Below are 24,993 nucleotides of genomic sequence, written 5' to 3' on the forward strand. Positions count from 1 at the left end.
ATAGTCATGGATGTCAACTTATGTGTATAAGCCAACATGGCTGGATTCCTAGGGAGAGGGAAGAGGGTGCCTGGAGGGGATATATACTGCTTGAAATTTCTCTTTCGGTGGGCTTGCTGTGAACTGACCACGCAAGTGCCTTCCTGCTCCTCCAGAGAGCAGAAATAAAGAACTCTTTCTCTGAATCAACCTCGGTGTCTTTTGACTCCTTCCTCCCTCTCTGGGAGCAACGCTCATCCAACCAATCGGTAAAGTCTAAGAAGGCTACAGCTTCCCTTCCAGACATGGGGTGAGAAAAGCAGACATTGGCTGTTTCTGCCTGTGTTTCTGACAGCGACCTCTGACATCCCTGGTTGGTTAGCCCCGTGATCAGTTTGAAGGAGACAGAGACGGGATGAAGAGGAGAATTTCTTTATTAAAGTCTCAAGATGGAGACATCTCAAAGGCTACGACATGGGGATGCAATGTGGGTGGGTGAATGAATGCCCCGGTGGAAGAAAAAGACCTCCAGGTTGGTCCCATTCTCCAAGGTGCTGAGCTTGTCGAAGCCTCAGTAGTGAAGGATGTCCATCTCTACAGTGGCATTTTGCACAAGTAATAGTTCTCATTCTCACAGTCGGTATCATTCCACATATCAAAATCTAGAGGAAATAGCAAAGAAGAACCGTCAGACCTGCCTCCCTCCCTCCACGTTTAGAAACCAGCATGGATAAATGTAAAACTTCCCCCCACCCCCAGTCCCACAAGCTCGGTCGAAAAGCCCGCAGGAGCCGCGCGCTCTTTAAAGGATGTGCGGCTCCTGTGGGCTTTTCTAGGAGGTGGGGGAATTCCAGCTGTGGAATTCTTGTGGGGCTGGCGGTGGGGGGAAGTGCTGCTTGTTAGGATATTTCCGTTCCACCTTAAAAGGGAGCAGGCTTTGTGAGTCACAGTCTGTGTATTTCCTGTTCACAGGATGTTTATGTTTTCTGTTGCTTTCGTTTCTCTCTCTGAAGCAGACGGTCATGTTTTTTTTTTTGTTCTGACCAATGCTGAATAAACTTAAATAATGCTCTCCTGCGTGCATCTTTCGCTGTGCATTATCTGCTGATAAGAGCGTGCATCAGCTCTGGAATGTGACAAGCTATTTCTGGAGCTCGTGTCGCTAATTGCTGATACTGCGTGTCTACGGGAGATCGATGGACGTCCGGAGGTGATGTGGGGCCATGATGGACTTTGTCTCCCTGGCAGTATCCCAACAACAGGTTTCGGGCCCAGATTCATGGCTCTTACAGGAGAGTAAGACTGCAAGAGAGGTGTGTGCAGGAAAAGCGAAAGTGAGGCTTTTCGTTGCCGCGGCAGAGTCTCTTTGATGTCCGGCAGACTAATGGGCCTGGGAGCCGTGCCAAAGGCTTCGTGATTAATGAGCTGCCAAGATAAGGAGTCTTTGAAGTGAATAAGGCTCACGGCTCAAATAAAAGCCTGGAATGGAGTTTTTCCAAGCCTCTGAAGGCACTGCGTGCCCAAAGTTAAATTGACACAATTATGAGACCTGGGCTGTGTGGTGTGAGAGTTTACTACGACAGTTTGGAGTGTGGCATACTGTGTGTGAAGGCCCTCCAGTTCCTCTGACAGATAGATGGAAGGCCCAAAATTCAAAGGCCATAGACGTAATAGTCTTGTCCGTCTCTCTGGAGGAAATTGCCATGCTAGCTGGCAATGCTACAGCATGTCAGATGTGGAATGCTTTGAAAGTAGCTCATCTGCCTGTCATCCCAGCCCAGAGTTTGACTGCATCGGAGGTCCTGGCTGTTTCCCAGAATGAGAGTGTATGCAGGAATGCCGAGGGCACCGGTTGCAAGTTGCAGGGGGAGCTGACTGTGATGTCATCCCAGGCAGCATTCCAGCCTCCAGGGGGAGCCAAGGAGTCGGCAGCTGAGAGCTCTGTTTCTCATGGGAGCCAAGGTCATCCTCACAGATACTGGAAGGCCAGAAGTAAACAGAGACAGATGCCTGCAGATGGCCAGAAGCAGAGGGAGGGTGAAGAGCCCACGCCAGTGGAAAACAAGGCTTTGTTTGCTGGCACAGCTTCACCAAAGGCTAAAGGCAAGTCTGATGGCCAGGAGCAGGGGGGCAAGCAGCAAAAGCCTATGCCGGTGAAAAACAAGGTTTTGCTTGCTGCAAAAGCTGCTCCAAAGGCCAAGGCCAGATTTATTGTGGATTCAGGATGCACCCGCCATTTGACAAAAGACCAGCATCTCTTTATCTCCTTCAAACCTCAAGATGGTGAGATCCACCTGGCTGACAGAAAGACGTTACGAATTGCAGGAGAAGCGACTGTGAAACTGGCAAGTCTGCACACAACCATCAAAGATGTACTTTATGTTCCAGGTGCTGCAGACAATTTGCTCAGTGTCCCACAGCTGACTGGGCGTGGCTTTGAGATTTCCTTCAAGAGGAGTGTCTGTGTCATCAGGAAAGGCAAAGAGGACATTTTGCATGCAAAGTTTATGGATGGCTTGTTCTGTATAACTTATGATGACAATAATGCTGTTGCTGTGTCTAGTGTTGATTCTTGTTATGTTGCACAAACTAACAAAGTTCTTCATGCAGGATGTATTCATGATGCACACAGAAGATTTTGTCACATGTCTTGGCAGGCACTGGCCAAGATGCCTGAGTTGGTTCAGGGTTTGAACATCAAACCCTGTAAGTTTCACATGAAATGTGTATCTTGTGCAGAGAACAAGGTGAAGGTTGCTCCAAAAGGCAAGGAGTCTAGCAGGCAGGCTTCCAAACCCTACCAGCTAGTCCACGCAGACCTGGTTGGTCCACTTGCGCCCTCTTTGGGTGGAGCAAGGTACTTCATGGTTCTAATTGATTCTTTTTCCAGGTACATTCATGTGTTTATGCTCGAGCAGAAATCGCAAGCATTTCCTAAGTTCAAGGCATTCTGTGCTTGGTTGGAGAATGTTCACGGTAAACGTTTCAGCTGTCTCTTTACTGATCGGGGTGGGGAGTTCACTTCTCAGCAGTTTGAAGCTTTCCTGAGAAGGGAATCCAGCATGACTTGTCAACGCCTAGATCGCCATGGATGAATGGGCTTGCGGAGCGAGCAAATCAGACTTTGCTTCAAGGCCTAAAAACCTTGTTGCATGATGCCAATCTCCCTGAAAAGTTTTGGGGGGAGGCTCTGTCGACTTTTGTTTATACTTATAATCGCAGATTGTCATCACCTATTGGTTGTACTCCCTATGAGAAGATGTTTGATAAGAAACCTTACTTCAAGCACATGAGAATCTTTGGTTCTGACATGTGGGTACACACCCCACAAAGCAACAAGCTTGGGCAGCGTGGGGCACATGGTTTGTTCATGGGGTACGAAAAAGGAGCATACAGGGTATGGATGACTGACTCTAAGTCCATTCAGTTCACAAAGAGTGTTGAGTACAATCCTAAGTGGCGGGGGGATTTTCCAGAGTTACCCAGAGGAAGATGAAGGTGATGTGAAAGATGCTGACGAAGCTGAGGATGTTGATGATCAGAGTTCGGATTCCAGCTCAGTGGGCGGCGCTGCTGCTGATGTCAGCGACAGTGATGACACAACAGACTACAAGAGCGCAAAGGCCCCAGTCAGACCATCTGATGTGTCTGACAATGAACTGGAAGAACCGCTGTTCACCATTGGTCACTTTTCTCCTAAGAAAGAGGAGATGAGTCCAGAAGACTTGCGTCTAGTACGCAGATCTGAGAGAGCCACGAAGGGCAAACCTCCAAAGAGATTTGCCGATGAGTTTGCTAAGATGGCAACTGCTGTTCTTAGTAGCTCAGAGAAGGTGTGGGAACCTTCAAGCTTCAAAGAGGTTCAGGAGTTAACCTCTAAAGATGCTGAGCCTTGGCTTAATGCCATAAAGGCTGAAGTTGATTCCTTGAACAGGAACCAAACTTGGGAACTGGTACCGGTAGTCCCAGGGATGAGACTGGTTGGCAGCAAATGGGTCTTCAAGGCCAAGACAGACCAGAATGGCAAGGTAGTCAGACACAAAGCCAGATTGGTTGCCAGAGGTTTTTCACAGGTACCAGGACAAGATTACCACGAGACCTACTCACCCACAGTCAAATATGAGAGCATTCGGCTGATGCTCAAGATTGCTGCGGAGGAGAAACTGCATGTTTCCCATCATGACATTAATGCAGCTTTTTTGTACGGGGTTTTGGGGGAGGAGCTGTTTTGGGGGATCCTACTGTTCAGGATTGGAAAGCTCTGAAACACATAGCCCGCTATTTGAAAGGGACTTTGCACTACAGGCTGAGGTTCACCAGTCAGAAGACTGGAGGTCTTGAAATCTTTGCAGATGAAAGTTTTGGAAGTGACACCACAGATGGTACAAGCACTTCTGGAGTATGCTATATGTACAACCACTGCCTGTTTGACTGGTTGTGCAAGAAGCAGACAACAGTGAGCCTAAGTTCCTGTGAAGCAGAACTCAATGCTCTGTCATTTTGACTCATGGATTGTGAATGGCTGATGCAACTGTTTAAGGACATCAGTGTTTCTGTGAAATGTCCTATACAAGTGCATCAAGACAATAGATCCTGTTTGGCCCCTGAACTCAGAGAATTTCAAGTAAATAACCAAGTACTTGCAGATTAAGCTACATCGTGCAAGAGAGTGTATTCGGAAAGGACTCATTCAGGTGTCCTACATGGCAGGAAATGAAATTCCTGCTGATCTGTTGTCTAAGGTTGTTAACAGCGAACAACTTAAGGTTTACGTACAAAGGTTGCAATTGGGCTGAACCACAGGTACTACAGGTTACACGGAAAGGGGGAGGATGTTAGGATATTTCCGTTCCACCTTAAAAGGGAGCAGGCTTTGTGAGTCACAGAATCTGCGTATTTCCTGTTCACAGGATGTTTATGTTTTCTGTTGCTTTCGTTTCTCTCTCTCGGTGCCTGAACACTGAAGCAGGCGGTCATGGTTTTTTCTTCTTCTGACCAACACTGAATAAACTTAAATAATGCTCTTCTGTGTGCATCTTTCGCTGTGCATTATCTGCTGATAAGAGCGTGCATCAGCTCTGGAATGTGACAAGCTATTTCCGGAGCTCATGTCGCTAATTGCTGATACTGCGTGTCTACGGGAGATCGATGGACGTCCGGAGGCGACGTGGGGCCATGATGGACTTTGTCTCCCTGGCAGTATCCCAACACTGCTTTCCCTCACCGCCAGCCTCGAAGACCAGACTCTCCTGGCTTCAGCGAAAGGAACGCGAAGCCTCTGGAGCGCAGGCTTCGGAGGCTTCACATTGCTATCACTGAAGCCAGGGAGCTTGCATTCACTCCATAGGACGCACACACATTTCCCCTTAATTTTTGGAGGGGAAAAAGTGCATCCTATAGAGCGAAAAATACGCTATGTCCTGAAAGGCCTTATATAGATAACAGTAATCAATAGAATGGAATCAAGTTTCACAGAATACAAAGAAGCAAAGGTCTTCAGTTTATGAAGCCCCCTTCTTACCATCCCCAAATATCTCGACACAGTATCCGCTCTTGTCTGGCTGTCCTTCTGCCCAAGCTGTGTATTCAAAATTGGAGTAATCAGACCATCTTAACTGTATGTTCTGTAGAGAGAGCAAAAAGTCTTTGCTGAGGAAGGAACAGGAGCTTCCAGTTGCCTCATTCAGAATCGGATTTAGGGGAGCGTGGCTAGTTTGGCCTCACTGGGCGTGGAGCTTTGGGGGCACATTCCTAGAATGGTAGAGTTGCAAGGGACCCAACCTACCTGCAATGCAGTAATTTCTTGCCCAGCGTGGGGCTCGGACCCACAACCATGAGATGAAGATTCCCATTGTTCTACCAACTGACTCCCAGGGACATGTGTCCAAAGGGATCAGTAGTTGTGGCACCAAGCAATCACCCCCAAGCAGCTTCAGCCTGAGACACACTGGGATACCTCCCTGAGACTTTGCCCATCCTAGGAGGAGCTGCAAGGACTCCATTTGAGGCCAGGGGTGCTGCGAGGGCACCCATTCCTTAAGACTTCTGGAGGCAGCAGTGAGCCGCATTGATTCGAGGACCTTGACCCAGTGGCGGAGCTAGCTGCATGGGCACCTGGAGTGACAACCATGTCATGCACTCGGCAGGGGGGGTGCAAGCTGGGGGCGTGATCCGTCATGAATGCAGCATGCAATGGCAGCAGGATGACCCGCCACACACGGCAATCCACGGCACACAACGGTGGCGGTGGAGTGATCTGCTGCACGAGGCAGGGCGATCCATGGCGCACAACAGCGGCGGTGGTGCCTTTTTGTCACACACCCCCACGGATGACACCCAGGGCGATCCGCACCCCCTGCACCCACCTTCCTACGCCCCTGCCCCGACCTTTCAGCTCTTCTCCCCAGTGTGATTTTAGAGCAAGGCTGTAAAATGAATTGATTTTAAAGCTGGTGGGATCAAATCCCAAGGAAGATGAGGCGGCTGGACCTCTCAGACTTGTACTGCTTGGGGGAGATCTAGCCAGGATCAGGTGTTCTCCATCACCCAACACACGAAATGCACCTGTTACATCCCTCTACTCTGCAGAAGTGTTAAAGGTAGAACAGACGGTATGTGCTTTCCAACTGGAGAGTCAAATACAGTGGTACCTCGGGTTACATACGCTTCAGGTTACAGAATCCGCTAACCCAGAAATAGTACCTCGGGTTAAGAACTTTGCTTCAGGATGAGAACAGAAATCATGCTCCGGCGGTGCGGCAGCAGCAGGAGGCCCCATTAGCTAAATTGGTGCTTCAGGTTAAGAACAGTTTCAGGTTAAGAACGGACCTCCGAAACGAATTAAGTGCTTAACCCGAGGTACCACTGTATTGCTCCAAGGCTAAGGGGCATATCAACTTTGCTGATTTAAAACCTTATTAAAGTAACATTGCGAGAGTTCTAAATGGGACCTGTGTTGCATCCTGGGGATGCAGGCAGATGGCTACTCTTTGAATTAAGAGCTTCACCAGAGCCCCAGATCCTCCCTTACAGAGAGGGGAATATCTGTCCTTCCCTTCCCTGCAGGGAGCTCTCGTCTTCTGGACTGCTCCTCTGTGCCCTTGCCGGCTGCTGTTCCTACTGAGAGGCAAATGAAAAAGAGAGTTTGCCCCCTTTACTTACCCTCCCGCCCTTTTTCTTTCTGAACAATCCAATCCAGATACCAAATCCAGGATCATTTCCTCCTGCTATAACAGCGGCCACACGCTTGTTCTCTTCCTCGCTAAGGATGGAGGCCAGGTGGCTTTTTTCCCCATACGTTTGGCAGTCTGCCTGTGAGAGGAAAAGAACATGGGGGGTTACCTTGGAGATGAGGGCTAGCTGCTTGGCTGCAGCGAGTGGCTCCTGCAAGATTTCCCAAGAAGGATTATGTGGGGTCTCAAAGATGAGACTTCATCTGGGAGTCCTTCTGGACTTGCAGCTGTCCATGGAGGTGCAGGTCAATTCTGTGTCCAGGGTAGCTGTTTATCAGCTCCATCTGGTATGCAGGATGAGACCTTCCCTGCCCATGGACTGTCTCGCCAGAGTGGTGCATGCTCTGGTTATCTCTCGCTTGGACTACTGCAATGAGCTCTATGTGGGGCTACCTTTGAAGGTGACCCGGAAACTGCAATTAATCCAGAATGCGGCAGCTAGACTGGTGACTGGGGGCAGCCGCTGAGACCACATAACCCTGGTCCTGAAAGACCTATGTTGGCTCCCAGTACGTTTCCGATTCAAAGCACCAATTCAAAGTGTTGGTGCTGACCTTTAAAGCCCTAAACGGCCTTGGTCCAGTATACCTGAAGGAGCGTCTCCACCTCCATCGTTCTGCCCGAACGATGAGGTCCAGCGCCGAGGGCCTTCTGGCGGTTCCCTCGATGCAAGAAGCCATGTTACAGGGAACCAGGCAGAGGGCCTTCTCAGTAGTGGCACCCACCCTGTTGAACGCCCTCCCACCAGATGTCAAAGAAAAATAACTACCAAACATTTAGAAGACATCTGAAGGCAGCCCTATTTAGGGAAGCTTTTAATGTTTAATAGGTTATTGTATTTTATTGTTTTGTTGGAAGCCGCCCAAAGTGGCTGGGGAAACCCAGCCAGATGGGCGGGGTATAAATAAATTATCATCATCGTCGTCGTCGTCGTCGTCGTCCTCATCATCTTAGGGCATGTTCACATGTTACATGCAACCCATATACAGTCTGCCTACTTGTGTTTGCAAACTGCTGAGTTGCATACTTCTATGATTATTAACATGCAACATTGTGTGAGTGTACACTCTGTGTACCACAACTTTCCGACCACATCACTGGTTTCTGTTGCAAGAGTTCATGTTAGTCCATCGTCCGATTCAACGTGAAGCTTGAGAAAAGCTCAAGATACATGTTGATCTACTCACACTTAGTTGTTATCTCTGAGAAACTTAGAAAATAACAGGATATATTTATACAAATTCCTCAAACTTACACCACCCCTTAAAAATTAGCTGATGAAGATGAAGACATCGAAAGAGGGCCCTGTCCTGGTTTCTGATCCATTATTCACTTCTGACTTCTGCTCAATGACTGAAACTAAGACTTTCACATCGAATCGGACTATAGACTAACATGAACTTATCTTTACTCATAAACTTTTATTTCTAATTCTATAATGAATTATTGTGTTATACATATCCTTATGAGTTTGAGTTTGTAATCTCTATTTGAGTCTGTAATCCTTGTCAGAATACATACTTTTGAATGGATTAGTTTTTGTTACAATTGACTATCGATTTGCGAGTAGGGACCACTCCCACTGCTGAAACTTATATTGGCCAGAGTTCTTGGTTTGCTTTTTGCTTGTATTTCTTTGGCATTCATGACATACACTAAAGCACTCTTCAGTAATAATAATAATAATAATAATAATAATAATAATAATAATAATAATAATGTATTATTTATACCGCGCTCATCTAGCTTACAACAGAATTAAAAGCACAATAGAGCATCGAACATTAAAAACTTCCCTAAACAGGGCTGCCTTCAGATGTCTTCTATAAGTCAGATGGTTGTTTATTTCTTTGACATCTGAAGGGAGGGTGTTCCACAGGGCGGGCTCCACAACAAAGAAGGCCCTCTGCCTGGTTCCCTGTAACCTCACTTCTCGTAGGGAGGTAACCACTTAGGCAGTCATGGCTGCCTGCAGAGAATCCTGGGAAATGTAGTTTGTTAAGGGTGCTGATGTCACAGAGCTCCAATTCCCAGCATCCTTATCAAACCACAGTTCCCAGGATTACCCAGAATTGTCACTATGGTAAAGGAGTGTTTTAAATGTGTGGTGCGGATGTGAGCCTTATCTTCCGATTCAGGAGGAAAATAACCAACTGGTTTCTACTCTTCATTGAGAAACCAGTTTTATATATTCCTTTTGTTATGTACTGAATTGAATAGGATTCAGAATGCAGCAGTCTGATTGGTCCTAGAAAAATAGGATTCAGAATGCAGCAGTCTGATTGGTCCAAGAACAATAGGATTCAGAATGCAGCAGTCTGATTGGTCCTAGAACGATAGGATCCAAAATGCAGCAGTCTGATTGGTCCTAGAACAATAGGATCCACATAAACCAGGATCCAGAATGCAGCAGTCTGATTGGTCCGCATGAGCCACCAAATCCAGCTCCAGGCGGAAGTGAATCCACAACCTGATTGCCCTACAGAAGAATCCTGGAATTAGCCAATCACGTGGGGCCCATTGTGTAAATAATATACATAAACCAGACATTTCGGGGGAACTCCCATTCCTCACTACTATGAGCTAAATAAAGAACATGAAATCCACACTCGACTCCAAGTATCTTTCACCTTTATAGCAGCGTCACCATCTTTCTTTCATTATTTTTTTAACCTGCCATGTGACATATGCAGGGATAACTTTGTATTCTAAGACTATGCTTCATTTGCTGTGAGTTGCTTGCCAGGGAGGAGAGGAAGGGTGGGTGGGTGTTTGACATTTGACCAGAAACATGGTGTCTGGAGGAGTTTGCTACACAGGGCTTCCAAGAATCTCTCCTTACCTCCGCATCATTCCAATTCCGCGCAATTTTCTTTAATGAATAGCAATGCCTCTGAAAGTTGATCCAGTCCTGGGGGCAGCTATATGCTTCTGCGCCTGTCAGAGGAGAGGGAACACAATGTCAAGGTTGTGGAGGACGTGGCTGGGTCAGAATCCGGACTATTCGCAGGAAGTGGAGAGGGGCCTCACCCAGGACCTAGGGGTGAGACCTGAAAGGCTGTGTGGCCAGCAGAATCTCAAGGATGCTGAGGACCTGTGGGAAGGGGGATCTAATATATGTGCCATTGAGAAGCAAGGATTTGTGCAAAAAGACACTTATTGAACAATAACAACAGTAACAATAACAACAATAATAAAAATAATAATTTATTCATACCCCACCCATCTGGCTGGGTTTCCCCAGCCGCTCTGCACAGCTTCCAGCAAAATATTAAAACACAATAATTTACCAAATATTAAAAGCTTCCCTAAACAGGTCTGCCTTCAGATCTCTTCTAAAAGTCTGATAGTTGTTTATCTCCTTGGCATCTGATGGGAGGGCATTCCACAGGGCGGGCGCCGCCACCAAGAAGGCCCTCTGCCTGGTTCCCTCACTGGTGGTTCCCGCCCTGTGGAATGCCTTCCCATCAGATGTCAAGGAGATAAAGAACTACACAATGTTTTTTTTTAAAAAAAATCATATTTATTAAAATTTCCAAAACAAAAAAATAGAAATACAAAGAAAAAAGAAAGATAAAGTACACTTAACCTTACTTTCATTGTCTACTTTCTGGGACTCCCCCATCCCCCTCCCAACTGTATTCCTCTTTCATTAGTTGGTTCTACAAGCTCTTACTCCCAAATTTAAAACTTAATTTGTTTAACCCACTATTCAATTTAAATTATACAGTCATTCCACCATCCCTCATCATTAACAGAAAGAAAGTTTTTCCCCCAAGGTCCGCCCCAGTTTCCTTCCACGAATTCCCTTTTTTAATAAACACGTCCAATCAAAATAAAGTAGTATACAAGAAGATATAAAAAGATATAGAAAATAAAAAAATATAAAAAGATAAAAATAGTTGCACAGCCTTTGGATTCCAAATCTCCCCCCCACCTTCCCCGGTTTGAATTCCCCATATCCATCAGTCCATCTATTGTCAGCCTGGAGATCTCAAGTCCATGGCCAGTTTTTTCCCCAGTTCCACCTTGCCGGTTTTTCTCTTTTTATATATATATATTTTTTATTTTTTTAATGATGTTTAACTTCAAATGTCCAATCTAAAAGAGGCCCCCAAAGGGCTTTAGTTTCCTTGGTCTTCATGAAGAACTACACAATGTTTAGAAGACATCTGAAGGCAAACCTGTTTAGGGAAGTTTTGAATGTTTGATGTTTTATTGCGTTTTTAACGTTCTTTTGGAAGCCGCTCAGAGTGGCAGGGGAAACCGAGCCAGATGGGCAGGGATTAAATAATAAAAGTTTTAGTTTTAGTTTTAGTTTTAGTTTTAGTGTTTTAGTTTTAGTTTTAGTTTTAGTTTTAGTTTTAGTTTTAGTTTTAGTTTTAGTTTTAGTTTTAGTTTTAGTTTTAGTATGGGACCCATGGGTCATCTAATCCAATCCCCTGAAATGCATGCATCACAACTAAATAATCCCTGACAGGTGGCCATCCAGCCTCCGTTTCAGAACCTCAAATGAAAGCCTGTTCTGCTGTCAAACAGCTCTTACCATCAGAAAGGTCTTCCAGCAACATTTCCACCAGCCAGATATTGAGGTGAGAGTCTCAGAAAACTTCCTCTGTCCACCTTACCCCCAAACTCCCCAAACTCCTAGCGGGCTAGAAAGTTGCATTTGACTATTCATGTAGCTCATTTATGGAGAATCTACCAGCCACGATGGCTCTGCTCTGTCTCCACAGCTCGAGGCAGCCTTCCAAATCAAACTTGGTAGGAACCACAGATTTTAGAACAGGAAGGTGACAAATTGAAATTGCAGAGTTCTGATAAACTTAAAGAGAAGGTGCGAGACTGGTTACACTACTTTCAAATAAGAGAAGTTTACAATCTGGATAAAAAGATTGGTTTTCAGGTGGAAAAATCAAAGTTAGAAACAGAATTGTTAGAACCCAATGCTAAGATACTTTCAAGAATGTACAATTTGCTGTTGAAATGGAATACTGAGGAAAAAACGGTAAAATCTGCAATGATTAAATGGGCACAAGATATAGGACATAACATCATGTTTGCTGACTGGGAACAGTTATGGACCACCGGGATTAAATTTACGGCATGTAATGCCTTAAGAGAGAATATTATGAAAATGATGTACAGGTGGTACATGACCCCAGTCAAGCTTGCAAAAATATATCACTTGCCCGATAACAAATGTTGGAAATGTAAAGAAATTGAAGGTTCATTCTTTCACCTTTGGTGGACGTGCCCAAGGATTAAGGCTTTCTGGGAAATGATATATAATGAACTGAAAAAGGTATTTAAATATACTTTCCCGAAGAAACCAGAGGCCTTCCTCCTGGGCATTGTTGGCCAATTGGTGTTAAAGAAGGATAGAATTTTCTTTATGTACGCTACAGCAGCAGCAAGAATTCTCATCGCAAAGCATTGGAAGACACAAGACCTACCCACCTGGGAAGAATGGCAGATGCAACTAATAGACTATATGGAGATGGCGGAAATGACTGGCAGAATCCGAGACCAGGGAGAAGAGTCGGTGGAAGAAGATTGGAGGAAATTTTTGAATGTTGACGACATTGAAATGAATTGAAGGGGCTCTAGCAACAAGGTAAAAAGTATAAGGGGACTAATAATAGATAAACTAATAGATCATGAATTTGCTGAACTAAATTTAAAAGGGATACAATAACGGGAGACGTGAGGAAGTCAGGAAAATAAGTTAACCTAAAGTGGAGAGATTAAGAAAGAGAGAAATTTTGTTTTTCTTTTATATGTGTTTTTTCTTCTTTTTGTTTAATGTTTGTATTTTTGCATTTTGTATTTTTGTGCTTTTGTATTTTGTATTTGTTTTGTATTTGCCTTTTCGTGTTTTTTAAACTTTTCTATTGTTAAAACTTAATAAAATATTATAAAAAAACCACAAACTTGGTAGGAACCACAGGAGGGGAGAGAGCTCTTGTACTCATCTTCTGCTTGCTGGCTTTTGTTCGGCCACTATGAGAAAAGGATGCTAGACTAGATGGACTATTGACCTGAGCCCTTTTTATGTTCTTTCTTTGGCTGTGCTGGACAGCCCTCCAAACCATCTCCAGCACTGCCGACCATCATGCTTAGCATGATTTTCTCCTGGAGGAGGGCAAGGTGCTGGTTTTAACCTTTAAAGCCCTATACAGCCTAGGACCCTCGTACCTATGGGACCAGGTATGTTCCATGGAGGACCTTACGGTCTTCAAACAAAAACATCTTGGGGATCCTGGGCCACAGGGAGGTTAGGCTGGCCTCAACCAGAGCCAGAGCTTTTTTGGCCGTGGCCCCGACTCAGAAAAAACTCAATATGGAAGCTAAATGGCCGAAGTATTGGGAAATTTTGGAACAAGAGGGAGACAGACTAAAATTGCAGAGTTTTGAAAAACTAAAAAACAGAGTGTGAGACTGGCTCCATTATTATCAAATAATGGAGGCATATAAATTGGACAAAAAAATAGGCTTCCAAGTGGAAAAATCAAAATTGGAAACAGAATTGTTAGACTCTAAAGTTAAGAATTTGTCAAGAATGTATAACTTGCTGTTGAAATGGAATATGCAAGATGAAACGGTGAAATCTGCTATGATTAAATGGGCACAAGATGTTGGACATAACATTATGATGGCTGACTGGGAACAGTTATGGACCACTGGTATGAAATTTATGGCATGTAATGCCTTAAAAGAGAATTTAATGAAAATGATCTATAGGTGGTACATAACATCAGTCAAGCTTGCAAAAATTTACCATTTGCCTGATAACAAATGTTGGAAATGTAATGAAACTGAAGGTACTTTCTTTCACCTTTGGTGGACATGCCCAAAGATTAAGGCATTCTGGGAGATGATCTATAATGAAATCAAAAAGGTATTTAAATATACCTTTCTGAAGAAACCAGAGGCCTGGCCAATTGGTGCCATGGAAAGATAGAACTTTTATTATGTATGCCACAACAGCAGCAAGAATACTTATTGCAAAGTACTGGAAGACGCAAGATCTACCTACCAGGGAAGAATGGCAGATGAAACTGATGGACTACATGGAAATGGCGGAAATGACTGAATCCGAGAACAGGAAGAAGAGTCGGTGGAAGAAGATTGGAAAAAAATTAAAGTATATTTACAAAAACATTGTAAAATTAATGAATGTTAAAAAGATGCTGGAATGAATTTACATGGTTTTAGCAGAAAGGTTATAAAGAATTAAGTAAAAATGGATTGTTAATGGGTCAAAGTGTAAAATTTAAGGCTAAATTGTGTTAAGATAAATTATGGAACAAAATTTGAGTAAGAGGGAAAGGACTTGCTGAAACAACTAATTGAATTAGAATACAAAAAGGGAGGTGTGTGTGAGACTTCCGGAGGCGGCGCCATCGGCAATGGCGGACTCCTTCTAGTCTGGAGGGAGAAGCTCCGCGGAAATCGGGTCTTGCCGCTACGGCGAAGTGGGGACCCTATCGAAAACCACAGGCGGACGAAGCCTGTGACCGTGGGACTCGGCAGGCACCTAAAGCGCCCCCCAACTTGCAAGGGAATCCTATGAGGGGCTCCGGAGCGGAACGGGGGATGGCGCGGTGCTGAGAGTCGATCGCTACTTCCGTGGAGTGAAGCCGCGCAGCTGTTGCCGGAGAGCGCTGACCTTTTTTCCTGTGACAATTCGGCTGCTAAACAACAACCCGTGAGTAGGTCAAGATTTAAGACTGGAAACTAAAGGGAAAATAAGGCAAAATTTGGCACTGAAGCAGAAAGGTGTAAACAGGAAGTCCACCTTCCGTTTTGTATAAAGATCAAAGCAAAGACTGTTCAAGCTAATACCGGGTGAGGTGTGTTAAAAAGACTCAAAATTCAAACGTCAAATTAAAGGAATTCCCTCCCTGAATTGAAGGAGAGGGAGGGAAGAAGGGAAAGTACTTTCTGCTTATATAAAAATTTGAAAGGAGAAAGAAGAGAAGGATAAAAATTGGAGATATAAGACTAACACTCAATTCTTGAGAACGGACTGCCAAGATTAAATAGAACTGTTGTATTGAGAGTCACACTCTTTATGGACAATGTATCTTGCTGATAGTTAACTCAGCAAGTGAGATACTTTGAAACTGTTGAAGCTGTTATTTATTTTGTTGAAGGGGGCTTTTGAAAAGTTGGCAAGACATTCTGTTGCATTATTATTGACTGTTACTGTGTCCCCCTAGAGGCTTATTGAAACTGTTACAACTGGTTGGGGAATTTTCCATTTACAACTAGCCTGTGAAAGCTCCACTGTAAAACAAGTCTGACTGTGGGAGTGACCTTGACTTGTAGATAAAGTGTTATGGATGAAAAGACAACAAGATCTGGCAAGGTTAGACACCAACAGACCAGTGCAATACTGCAGCAACACAGAGCATCTGCATCCGGTCCTCCAGCACCACAAGGGGAAGACCCAGCACAAGCTGGGGCGAAAGGGGTGATATCAGAAGAGGGATTTACTTCAGTTCTAAGTAAGATTTATGAAACTTTGGTTAAATTAAGTAAACAAGTTACAGAAGCAACAAATAAAATTGACCAAAATACTGCAAGCATTAACAATTTGAGCCAGAAGGTGAATTCAAATACAGAATCAATTGAAAAACTGCTGCAAGAATCAGCATCAAATCAAAAGACAGCTCAGGAAGCAAAAGAAAAGGCAGTGGCAGTAGAAGAAAAGATAACACCGATAAGTAAACAGCTTGGGGACCATCAGTCACAGCTTGGGGCCCACTAGGCACTTTTGTCTATGATTGAATTGAAGGAGAAGCAGACCAATTTGAGGGTCAGGGCGGTACCTGAACTTGAGAAAGATTATTTAAGTGACTTTTTGACACAGGAATTTGCAGACTTTTGGAAACTGGATGATAAGCAAGACTTCAAGATACTAAATGCTTTCAGACTTGGAAGAGGAGGGAGAAAGAACAGGGTGAGAGACTGTTTGATCACCCTTCGATCAAAAGAGGAGAGAGACAAAATATTGATCCTGCATTACCAGAATACTTTGACAATACAAGAGTCAAGAGTGGAGATATTTAAGGCTATTCCGAAACACTTTTTGGACCTTAGGTCCAACTATGGAGATCTGGTGACCTTCCTGAAAGGTAATAGAACCATCTTTAGGTGGGAATTCCCTCAAGGCCTATCTTTTACCTTTAAAGGTAAAAAGTTTAAAATAAGATCAGTGGAGGAGAAAGAAAAATTTCTGAGAGACCACGAAGAAGACCTGCAAAAAGGAGTGGAAGGAGAGCCAGGAGCCTTACGACCAGGAATATCAGGCAAAGCACTACCACCTTTGGGATTGGACAAATTACAGAAAGTGATACTACCGTCAGAACAAGAGGACTTATTGGGAGCAGTTGGAGGAAAAATAATTTAAATACATCATGTCTCTGCAACTATTAAGCTGGAATATTCACGGACTTAATTCCCCGGAGAAAAGGAAGAAAGTTTTTCATTTATTGAAAAAGGAACAATTGGACTTAATTTGTTTACAGGAAACACATGTGATAAGGCTACATAGGAAAATATTGATTAACAAGAGACTGGGCCAAGAATTTATTTCATCAGACAAGGTTAAAAAGCGAGGAGTAGTTATTTATGCAAAAGAGAGCCTATCACCGAAATTTGTTTTTAAAGATGACCAAGGAAGATTTATTGCAATTGAAATCCAAACACAAGGAGAAAAAATTCTGATAATTGGAGTATATGCACCGAATGAGGGGAAATCTGAATTTTATAAAAAGTTGCATGAGACTTTGTTGGACTATATGGACTATAACATTATTTTGATGGGAGATATGAATGGAGTGGTATCCACAAACATGGATAAGTCGCAAAGACAGGTAGTTACTAAAGATGGTAGACTACCAAAAACTTTTTTTGAATTGACTGACAATATGGATTTGACTGACATTTGGAGAATTAGGAATCCCTTGGGTAGAGAGGGAACCTTCTTTTCTGAAGCTCAAAAGACATGGACAAGAATTGACCAAATCTGGATAACTAGAGGACTGGCACCCAAGATTAGGAAGGTTGAAATCTGCCCTAAGACGTGCTCCGACCATAATGCCGTGAAAATGGAGATGAAATTAACACCAACTGGTTCCTTCAGATGGAGGATGAATGACACCTTGTTTAGAGATCAAGAGGTGATTAAGAAGGCCCAAAAAACTCTGAGAGACTATTTTGAGATAAATTTGAAAACTACTGTGGAAAAAAGAGTAATCTGGGACGCAAGTAAAGCAGTTATGAGGGGGTTTCTGATTCAACAGAATTCATTAAAGAAGAGAGCCCAAAATGAGAAAAAAGAAAAAATTCTGGAAAAAATAAAAGAGGGCGAGAAGAAACTGAGAGTGAAACCCAATTCACAAGAGATTCTGAGAGAAATAAAGTTATATCAAGTGCAATATATGAAGATGATGAATCAGGAAATTGAATGGAAAATTAAACAAATGAGACAAAGGACATTTGAATCTGCAAATAAATGTGGGAAACTGTTGGCTTGGCAGATGAAGAAAAGACAAAAACTTAACACCATTACTAACTTGGAAGTGGAAGGAAAAAACATTCAGAATCCAGTGGAAATTAGAAAATGCTTCCAGAGGTATTTTAAACAAATATATACACAAGGGCCCCAGAAAGAGTTTGATATAGACCAGTTCTTGAAAACAAACGGATTGCAAAAAATCTCTCAAGAAAATAAGATAATGTTGAACCATAAAATTACGGAACAGGACGTAGAAGGTGCCATTCAGAATATGCAGTTGGGAAAATCTCCAGGGCCGGATGGCTTAACCTCAAAATACTATAGAACTTTGAAGGACTGGATAATTCAACCACTAAAGGAGGTTTGCAATGAAATTTTGGAGGGGGAAAAAGCACCAGAGTCGTGGAAAGAAGCATATATTACACTTATACCGAAAACTGAGTCTGAAAAGACACAACTTAAGAACTACCGACCCATATCCCTGTTAAATGTGGATTACAAAAAAATTGCTGACATTTTGGCTAAAAGGCTAAAAAAAGTACTAGGGGAAGAGATACACAAGGACCAAGCTGGCTTTCTCCCAGGCAGACACTTGTCTGACAACACGAGGAATATAATTAACATTTTGGAGAAGTTGCAAGAGGACATTAACACTAAAGCAGTTTTAATCTTTGTGGACGCCGAGAAAGCCTTTGATAATATTTCTTGGAGCTTTATGAAGAAAAATCTTCAGGGGATGGGGGTCGGTCAGGAGTTTGAAAATGGTATAAGTGCAATTTATTCAGAACAAAAGGCTAAACTAATAGTTAACAATGTGGTGACAGAGGAACTTAAGATAGAGAAAGGGACACAACAAGGCTGCCCAATTTCCTCATTACTTTTTATTTCGGTCCTGGAGGTTCTGCTAAACATGATTAGAAGGGACCATTTGATTAAAGGTATAATGGTTGGAGCTAAACAATACAAACTGAAAGCCTTTGCAGATGACTTAGTATTGACATTACAGGAGCCAGAATCTAGTACTAAAAGAGTATTAGAACTGATTCAAGAGTTTGGTCATGTGGCAGGATTTAAGTTGAATAAGTTAAAAACTAAAGTCCTTGAGAAAAATTTAACAACAACTGAGAAAGAGAGATTTCAGAATGAGACAGGTTTAACAGTGGTTAAGAAGGTGAAATACTTGGGGATTAATATGACAGCTAAAAATGGGAACTTATTTAAAGACAATTATGAAAAATGTTGGTCGGAGGTTAAAAAGGATTTAGAAATATGGTCAAATCTGAAGCTTTCCTTGTTGGGTCGAATTGCTGTTATAAAGATGAATGTATTGCCAAGAATGTTGTTTCTGTTCCAATCATTACAAATTTTAGACAAGATGGACTGTTTCAAGAAGTGGCAGAGAGACATTTCTAGATTCGTCTGGCAGGGCAAGAAGCCCAGAATAAAATTTAAAATACTAACTGATGCAAAAGAAAGAGGGGGATTTGCCCTGCCAGACCTTAAACTCTATTATGAATCAGCAGCTTTCTGCTGGTTGAAAGATTGGCTGCTTCTTGAGAACACAGACATTTTGGACTTAGAAGGTTTCAATAATGTTTTTGGGTGGCATGCATACTTGTGGTACGGCAAGGTTGAAGCGCATAAAGCATTTAAAAACCATATTGTCAGGAAAGACTTACTTGAAAATAAAAACCCCAAGGTGGTTGTCACCAATGGAGGCAAAGGCCCAGAAAAGGCCCAATATGGAGGCCAAATGGCCAAAATACTGGGAGATTTTGGAGCAAGAAGAAGACAAATTGAAATTGCAGAGCTTTGAGAAACTAAAAGATAGAGTGCGAGATTGGCTTCATTATTACCAAATAAGAGAGGTATATAATTTGGATAAAAAAATTGGCTTCCAGGTGGAAAAATCAAAGTTGGAAACAGAATTGTTAGATCCCCAAACTAAGATACTTTCAAGAATGTATAACTTGCTGTTAAAATGGAACACTCAGGATGAAACGGTTAAATCTGCTATGATTAAATGGGCACAAGATGTTGGGCATAACATTATGTTTGCTGACTGGGAACAGTTGTGGACCACCGGTATGAAATTTACGGCATGTAATGCCTTAAGAGAGAATATTATGAAAATTATGTACAGGTGGTACATGACACCAGTCAAGCTTGCAAAAATCTATCATTTGCCCGATAATAAATGTTGGAAATGTAAAGAAACTGAAGGTACATTCTTTCACCTTTGGTGGACGTGCCCAAAGATTAAGGCTTTCTGGGAGATGATCTATAATGAAATGAAAAAGGTATTTAAATATACCTTCCTGAAGAAACCAGAGGCCTTCCTCTTGGGCATAGTCAGCCAATTGGTGCCAAAGAAGGACAAAACTTTTTTAATGTATGCAACAACACCAGCAAGAATATTGATTGCAAAGTATTGGAAGACACAAGATTTACCCACACTGGAAGAATGGCAGATGAAGGTGATAGACTACATGGAACAGGCAGAAATAACTGGCAGAATCCGAGATCAGGGAGAAGAGGTGGTGGAAGAAGACTGGAAGAAGTTTAAAGACTACTTGCAGAAATACTGTAAAATAAATGAATGTTAAAGGGTTGTTGGATTGAAAATAAGCGGTATTGGTAAAAAGATTAACAAAAATATGTAAATACGGATTGACAATGGTTGAAAATATATAGTTATAATAGGTTAAGATATTGAGTAAAGATAAATGATAGAGGGTAAGGATTTGCTGAATTAACCATGTGAAGTGGAATACAAAAAAGGGGGGTGTGAGGAGGTCAGGAAACAAGTAAATGAAATATGACATGAAAATATTGATTTCTTTTTAACTTTTTTTTACTTTTTATGTATTTTGTCTTTGTATTTTTGTATCTCTTTTTCTTTTATTATTGTTATTCTTTTTTATTTCTTATTTTTAATTTTGTAACCTTTTATGATCTGTAAAATTTTAATAAATATCATTTTAAAAAAACAAAATCAAAAAGGGAGGTGTGAGGAAGTCAAGGAAACAAGTAAATGAAAGATAAAGATATGAAAATACTGGATGTTAGTGTTCTTAAATGTTTTTGTTTTTTCACTCATTGCTTTGTTGTACTGTTTTTGGGTTTTTTCTTTTCCCTTTTTTTCTCTTAGTATTGTATTTTTCTTTTATTTTTGAAGTATTGTAATCTTTTTTCTTTTTTATCACTGTCTGCTTTCTTTTTTTGTAATTGTTAAACTTTAATAAATATCTTTTTAAAAAATAGAATGCATTTCAATCAATTTATTGTGATTTTATGTAAATTGTGTTACTTTTATTGTTGTTAGCCGCTCTGAGCCCGGCTTCGGCTGGGGAGGGCGGGATATAAATATAAATTTATTATTGTTATTATTATTATCACGAATGCCCCGCTTCCCTGATGGGAAGTTAAAAAGGACCCTTCTTCTCCCTGTGCCCTCTGTACGTGCACATTGACTCAAGCATGGCAGAAACCCCACTTGGCTAGGCATCAAGCCATGCCATTCCTCCCGAGAACTACTATAGTTTGCTTGGCCTTTCTCAGCCAGAGATGGAGGAGTCCAGCTGGGATGTACCTTGCAGAAAGAAGCAGGCAGCCAGGAAGCCCAAAATGGAGAGATGGAAGAAAGTGACACGACTCATCTTCAGCTGAGGAGGGAAAATCAAAGAAGAGGAAGTTCTGGTTAGTAGAACAGATGCTCTCATGCAATCTCTGCCATTCTTCTAAAAAGAGGACTACGATTCCTTATGCTGCACCTCGATCTCTAAGGTACTCTGATGGAGCATCTCTGGTGGTTCCCCTGAGGCTCAGTTGGGAGAGGGGCTCCTAAGCAGTGCGAACTGGGGTGCAGAGAAGATTTTGGCTTGGGACTCAACATCATTAACTTGATGAAGTTTTCAGCTTGGCTGTTCTTCATCCTTTCCTTTCCTACCCTATCCCACAATGTTCAGAAGACTGCCCACCCACCCTAAGCCCTCAAGAGGGACTCTGTGACATCTAATAAATATTGAATTCAAACTAAAGAGCAGCTGGGAAACCTCAGTCATCTTCTGGAATATGGTGGGAAGGCAAGATTAATGTTCCTTCTGCAGCAAATAGAGGCTTCAAGGGCGAGGGGATGGTTCTTAAAAACACAGCACAGTGACAAAGGAGTAACTCCCAATCAGGTTTCTCCACAGCTGTTATTTTACCACAACACACCCCAGATATGTGAAACGAAGCCATGCATTTTATGATATTGTCTAGTTTGGCTCTAAGGGGGGCAGGACCTAGAAATGCCAAAAATAAGAATCATATAAAATAATGAAGATTCCCCCCTTAATTTTCATGAGTCCCAATATCTCAAAAAACTTCTCACTTAGAGAGAGCCTCTAGATCTGAATACCAAATACTATAGCCAACAACACTCCTTCATATCTTGCTGATGGGATTTCTAAGGGAACTAAGCGGTTGTGGCCATTCCCATAAAAACTAGCTATGGAAGTTACTCACCAGGTGTTTTTTGCGACTGCACTTGTTTGGCTAGTCTAGGTCTTCGGTGAAGGATGTGAGATACTCCTGCAGTTTTGTAGAGCAACTGGTGGGAGTGGTGTGTGCATGTGGCCCCGTCATCAGGAAGAACTACTGAACCCAAAAGCACATCTAGGCCATTTGGGAATTCCATGGCTGAGCAGTGATCCATAAGGAATCACATCAGTAGAACGATCAGGAAACTCTCTCCTTCAATACAGCAGCAGGAGACTATTGAGTCCTGTGGCTGGTTGAGTAGCTCATCTAGACAAAATCTCACAGAAAACATGGTGCCACTAGTCATCCTTCATTGACTGTTGGCTTTGTCGGTTGGAACCAATGGAAGTTTGTATTCCCCCAGCATCCAGAGGTTGCCATGTTGGTTATCCCTGTTTTGGTGGAATGTAATGCTCTGGTTGTCTCCTGCTTGGACTACTGCAACGCGCTCTATGTGGGGCTACCTTTGAAGGTGACCTGGAAACTACAACTAATCCACAATGTGGCAGCGACCGCCAAGACCACATAACACAGGTCCTGAAAGACCTACGTTGGCTCCCAGTACATTTCTGAGCACAATTCAAAGTGTTGGTGCTGACCTTGAAAGCCCTAAACGGCCTCAGCCCAGTATACCTGAAGGAGCATCTCCACCCACATTGTTCAGCCCAGACACTGAGGTCTAGCTCCGAGGGCCTTCTGGCGGTTCCCTCCCATCAGATGTCAAGGAAATAAACCACTATCTGACTTTTAGAAGACATCTGAAGGCACCCCACATTAGGAAAGTTTTTAATTGTTTGATGTTTTATTGTAAAAGTTTTTAATATTCTATTGGGTGTCACCCAGAGTAGCTGGGGAAAGCCAGCTGGATGGGTGGGGTATAAATAATAAATTGGGGTAGTGGTGGTTGTAATTATTATTATTGTTGTTGTTGTTGTTGTTGTTGTTGTTGTTGTTGTTGTTGTTGTTGTTAGGTCTTCCCAGCAGAGCTGGGTATGTTAGGCTAAGGAAATCAAAACCCTGGACAGCTCGCAGTGGACTCTTCCAGCATAGCTGGGCTTGGGGAGATGATGTTGCAGCAAAAGGCTAATAGTCACCTGAAGCCTTAAAAACAGGCTGGCAAGCCTAGACCTTCCTGTGCTCTCATTCTTCTGGGAAAGCTGTTCACATTGTTTAACAGTTGGCAGTGGCTTGCTCCTATGGGGAGCATTTCAATTTCCTGTGGAATTCTCCAGTGTGCTGTACTGGTTAAGAGCGCCAGACTCGTAATCTGGGTTCATGTCTCCACTCCTCCACATGCAGCTGCTGGGTGACCTTGGGCTAGTCACACTTCTTTGAAGTCTCTCAGCCCCACTCACCTCACAGAGTGTTTGTTGTGGGGGAGGAAGGGAAAGGAGAATGTTAGCCGCTTTGAGACTCATTTGGGTAGTGATAAAGCAGGATATCAAATACAAACTCTTCTTTTTCTTCTTCTAGTTAGATTATAGTAACCATTTCTAGATTTGCATTTAAATTAGCAAACACAAATCTTACATATACCTGTGTCTTCATTTTCATTTTTTGGGGTGGTGTATTTCCTCTTTCCAGAGTGCTCACTGGAAGGACAGATCCTGAAGCTGAGGCTCCAATACTTTGGCCACCTCATGAGAAGAGAGGACTCCCTGGAAAAGACCCTGATGTTGGAAAAGAGGGAGGGCACAAGGAGAAGGGGACGACAGAGGACGAGATGGTGGGACAGTGTTCTCGAAGAGACCAGCATGAGTTTGACCAAACTGCAGGAGGCAGTGGAAGACAGGAGTGCCTGACGTGCTCTGGTCCAGGGGGTCACGAAGAGACGGACACGACTAAATGACTAAACAACATTTCCTCTTTTAGGGTGATCTGTAAGTTACCACTCTGACCTTCCTTCAGAAGGACTACTGTGGATGATACCATCACATTCTGAACCTTGGAGATGATGTGCTTGGGCTATGTACCTTAAAATAATGTTGCCTGGTTGTACCACAGCATCGTTCTGATGCCTCCAACGTACAGGTCATTGACTACCAAATGCCCCAAAATGTCAACAACCACTGACCCAACTTATGCTTATTGTTCAGAAATGTTAATATGAAAGGAAATTTCTTCATGACCCAAAGAGCATGAGCAATATTTAAATTGTTTTGATTAGGCATTATCTTCCTGGACAAATTCACCAGGCATTTGGTTTCAATTACTTCAGGGCTAAGGACATGACATACCTTTCCATTTTATTTTTCAAAGGATCATTTGTGGGGGATGTCTTCAGTTAGATCCACTCTTTCCTCTCCCCCCCCCCCATTGTTAACTGATCTTGTGAAATTGCTCCACAAGGTATGGGCATGTTACCCTTCTTTTTTCATGGTGTGAAAACAGAGTGGGCCTAATTTTTTATTGATACAAGAAAAAAGAAAAAAAAACACAAATACCAAATTACGCACAAGAATAACCATAGACACATAATTTTCTTAGCAAACAATAAAACATCTATTGGTCTTAACACTTTAACACTAAAGACCCAACCTCCCGTCTATTCCATATTTCAAATTCATTTTACTTATTGCCAATATACACTTTTATCATTATTCTTAATAAATCTAATTTCTTATATCTACCTTACAATTATTTCTGAAGTTCCTCGAATGCTGCAACAGAATTTAAACTACTATACTTATTTTTCAGATATTCTTTGAAAACCTCCCATTTTGTTTTTTT

The 24,993-nt window shown here is 42.6% G+C and overlaps 1 protein-coding gene across 1 annotated transcript; it reads right to left on the reverse strand.

Annotated features, from left to right (window-relative positions):
- Nucleotides 1-468: 468 nt before the first annotated feature.
- Nucleotides 469-22,287, reverse strand: LOC308595827 (C-type lectin lectoxin-Lei1-like). The gene is made up of 6 exons (XM_081210565.1): nt 22,249-22,287; nt 21,332-21,404; nt 10,054-10,148; nt 7,141-7,290; nt 5,501-5,603; nt 469-641 (listed from the first exon to the last, which is right to left on the reverse strand). Exons 2-6 carry the CDS (start codon nt 21,396-21,398, stop codon nt 574-576), a joined length of 483 nt encoding a protein of 160 aa, XP_081066691.1. The 5' UTR covers nt 21,399-21,404; nt 22,249-22,287; the 3' UTR covers nt 469-573.
- Between the last annotated feature and the right edge of the window lie 2,706 nt (nt 22,288-24,993).

The sequence above is a fragment of the Podarcis bocagei genome, assembly GCF_964188305.1.
Source record: "Podarcis bocagei genome assembly, chromosome: 10".
NCBI classification, from domain to species: Eukaryota; Metazoa; Chordata; class Lepidosauria; order Squamata; family Lacertidae; genus Podarcis; species Podarcis bocagei.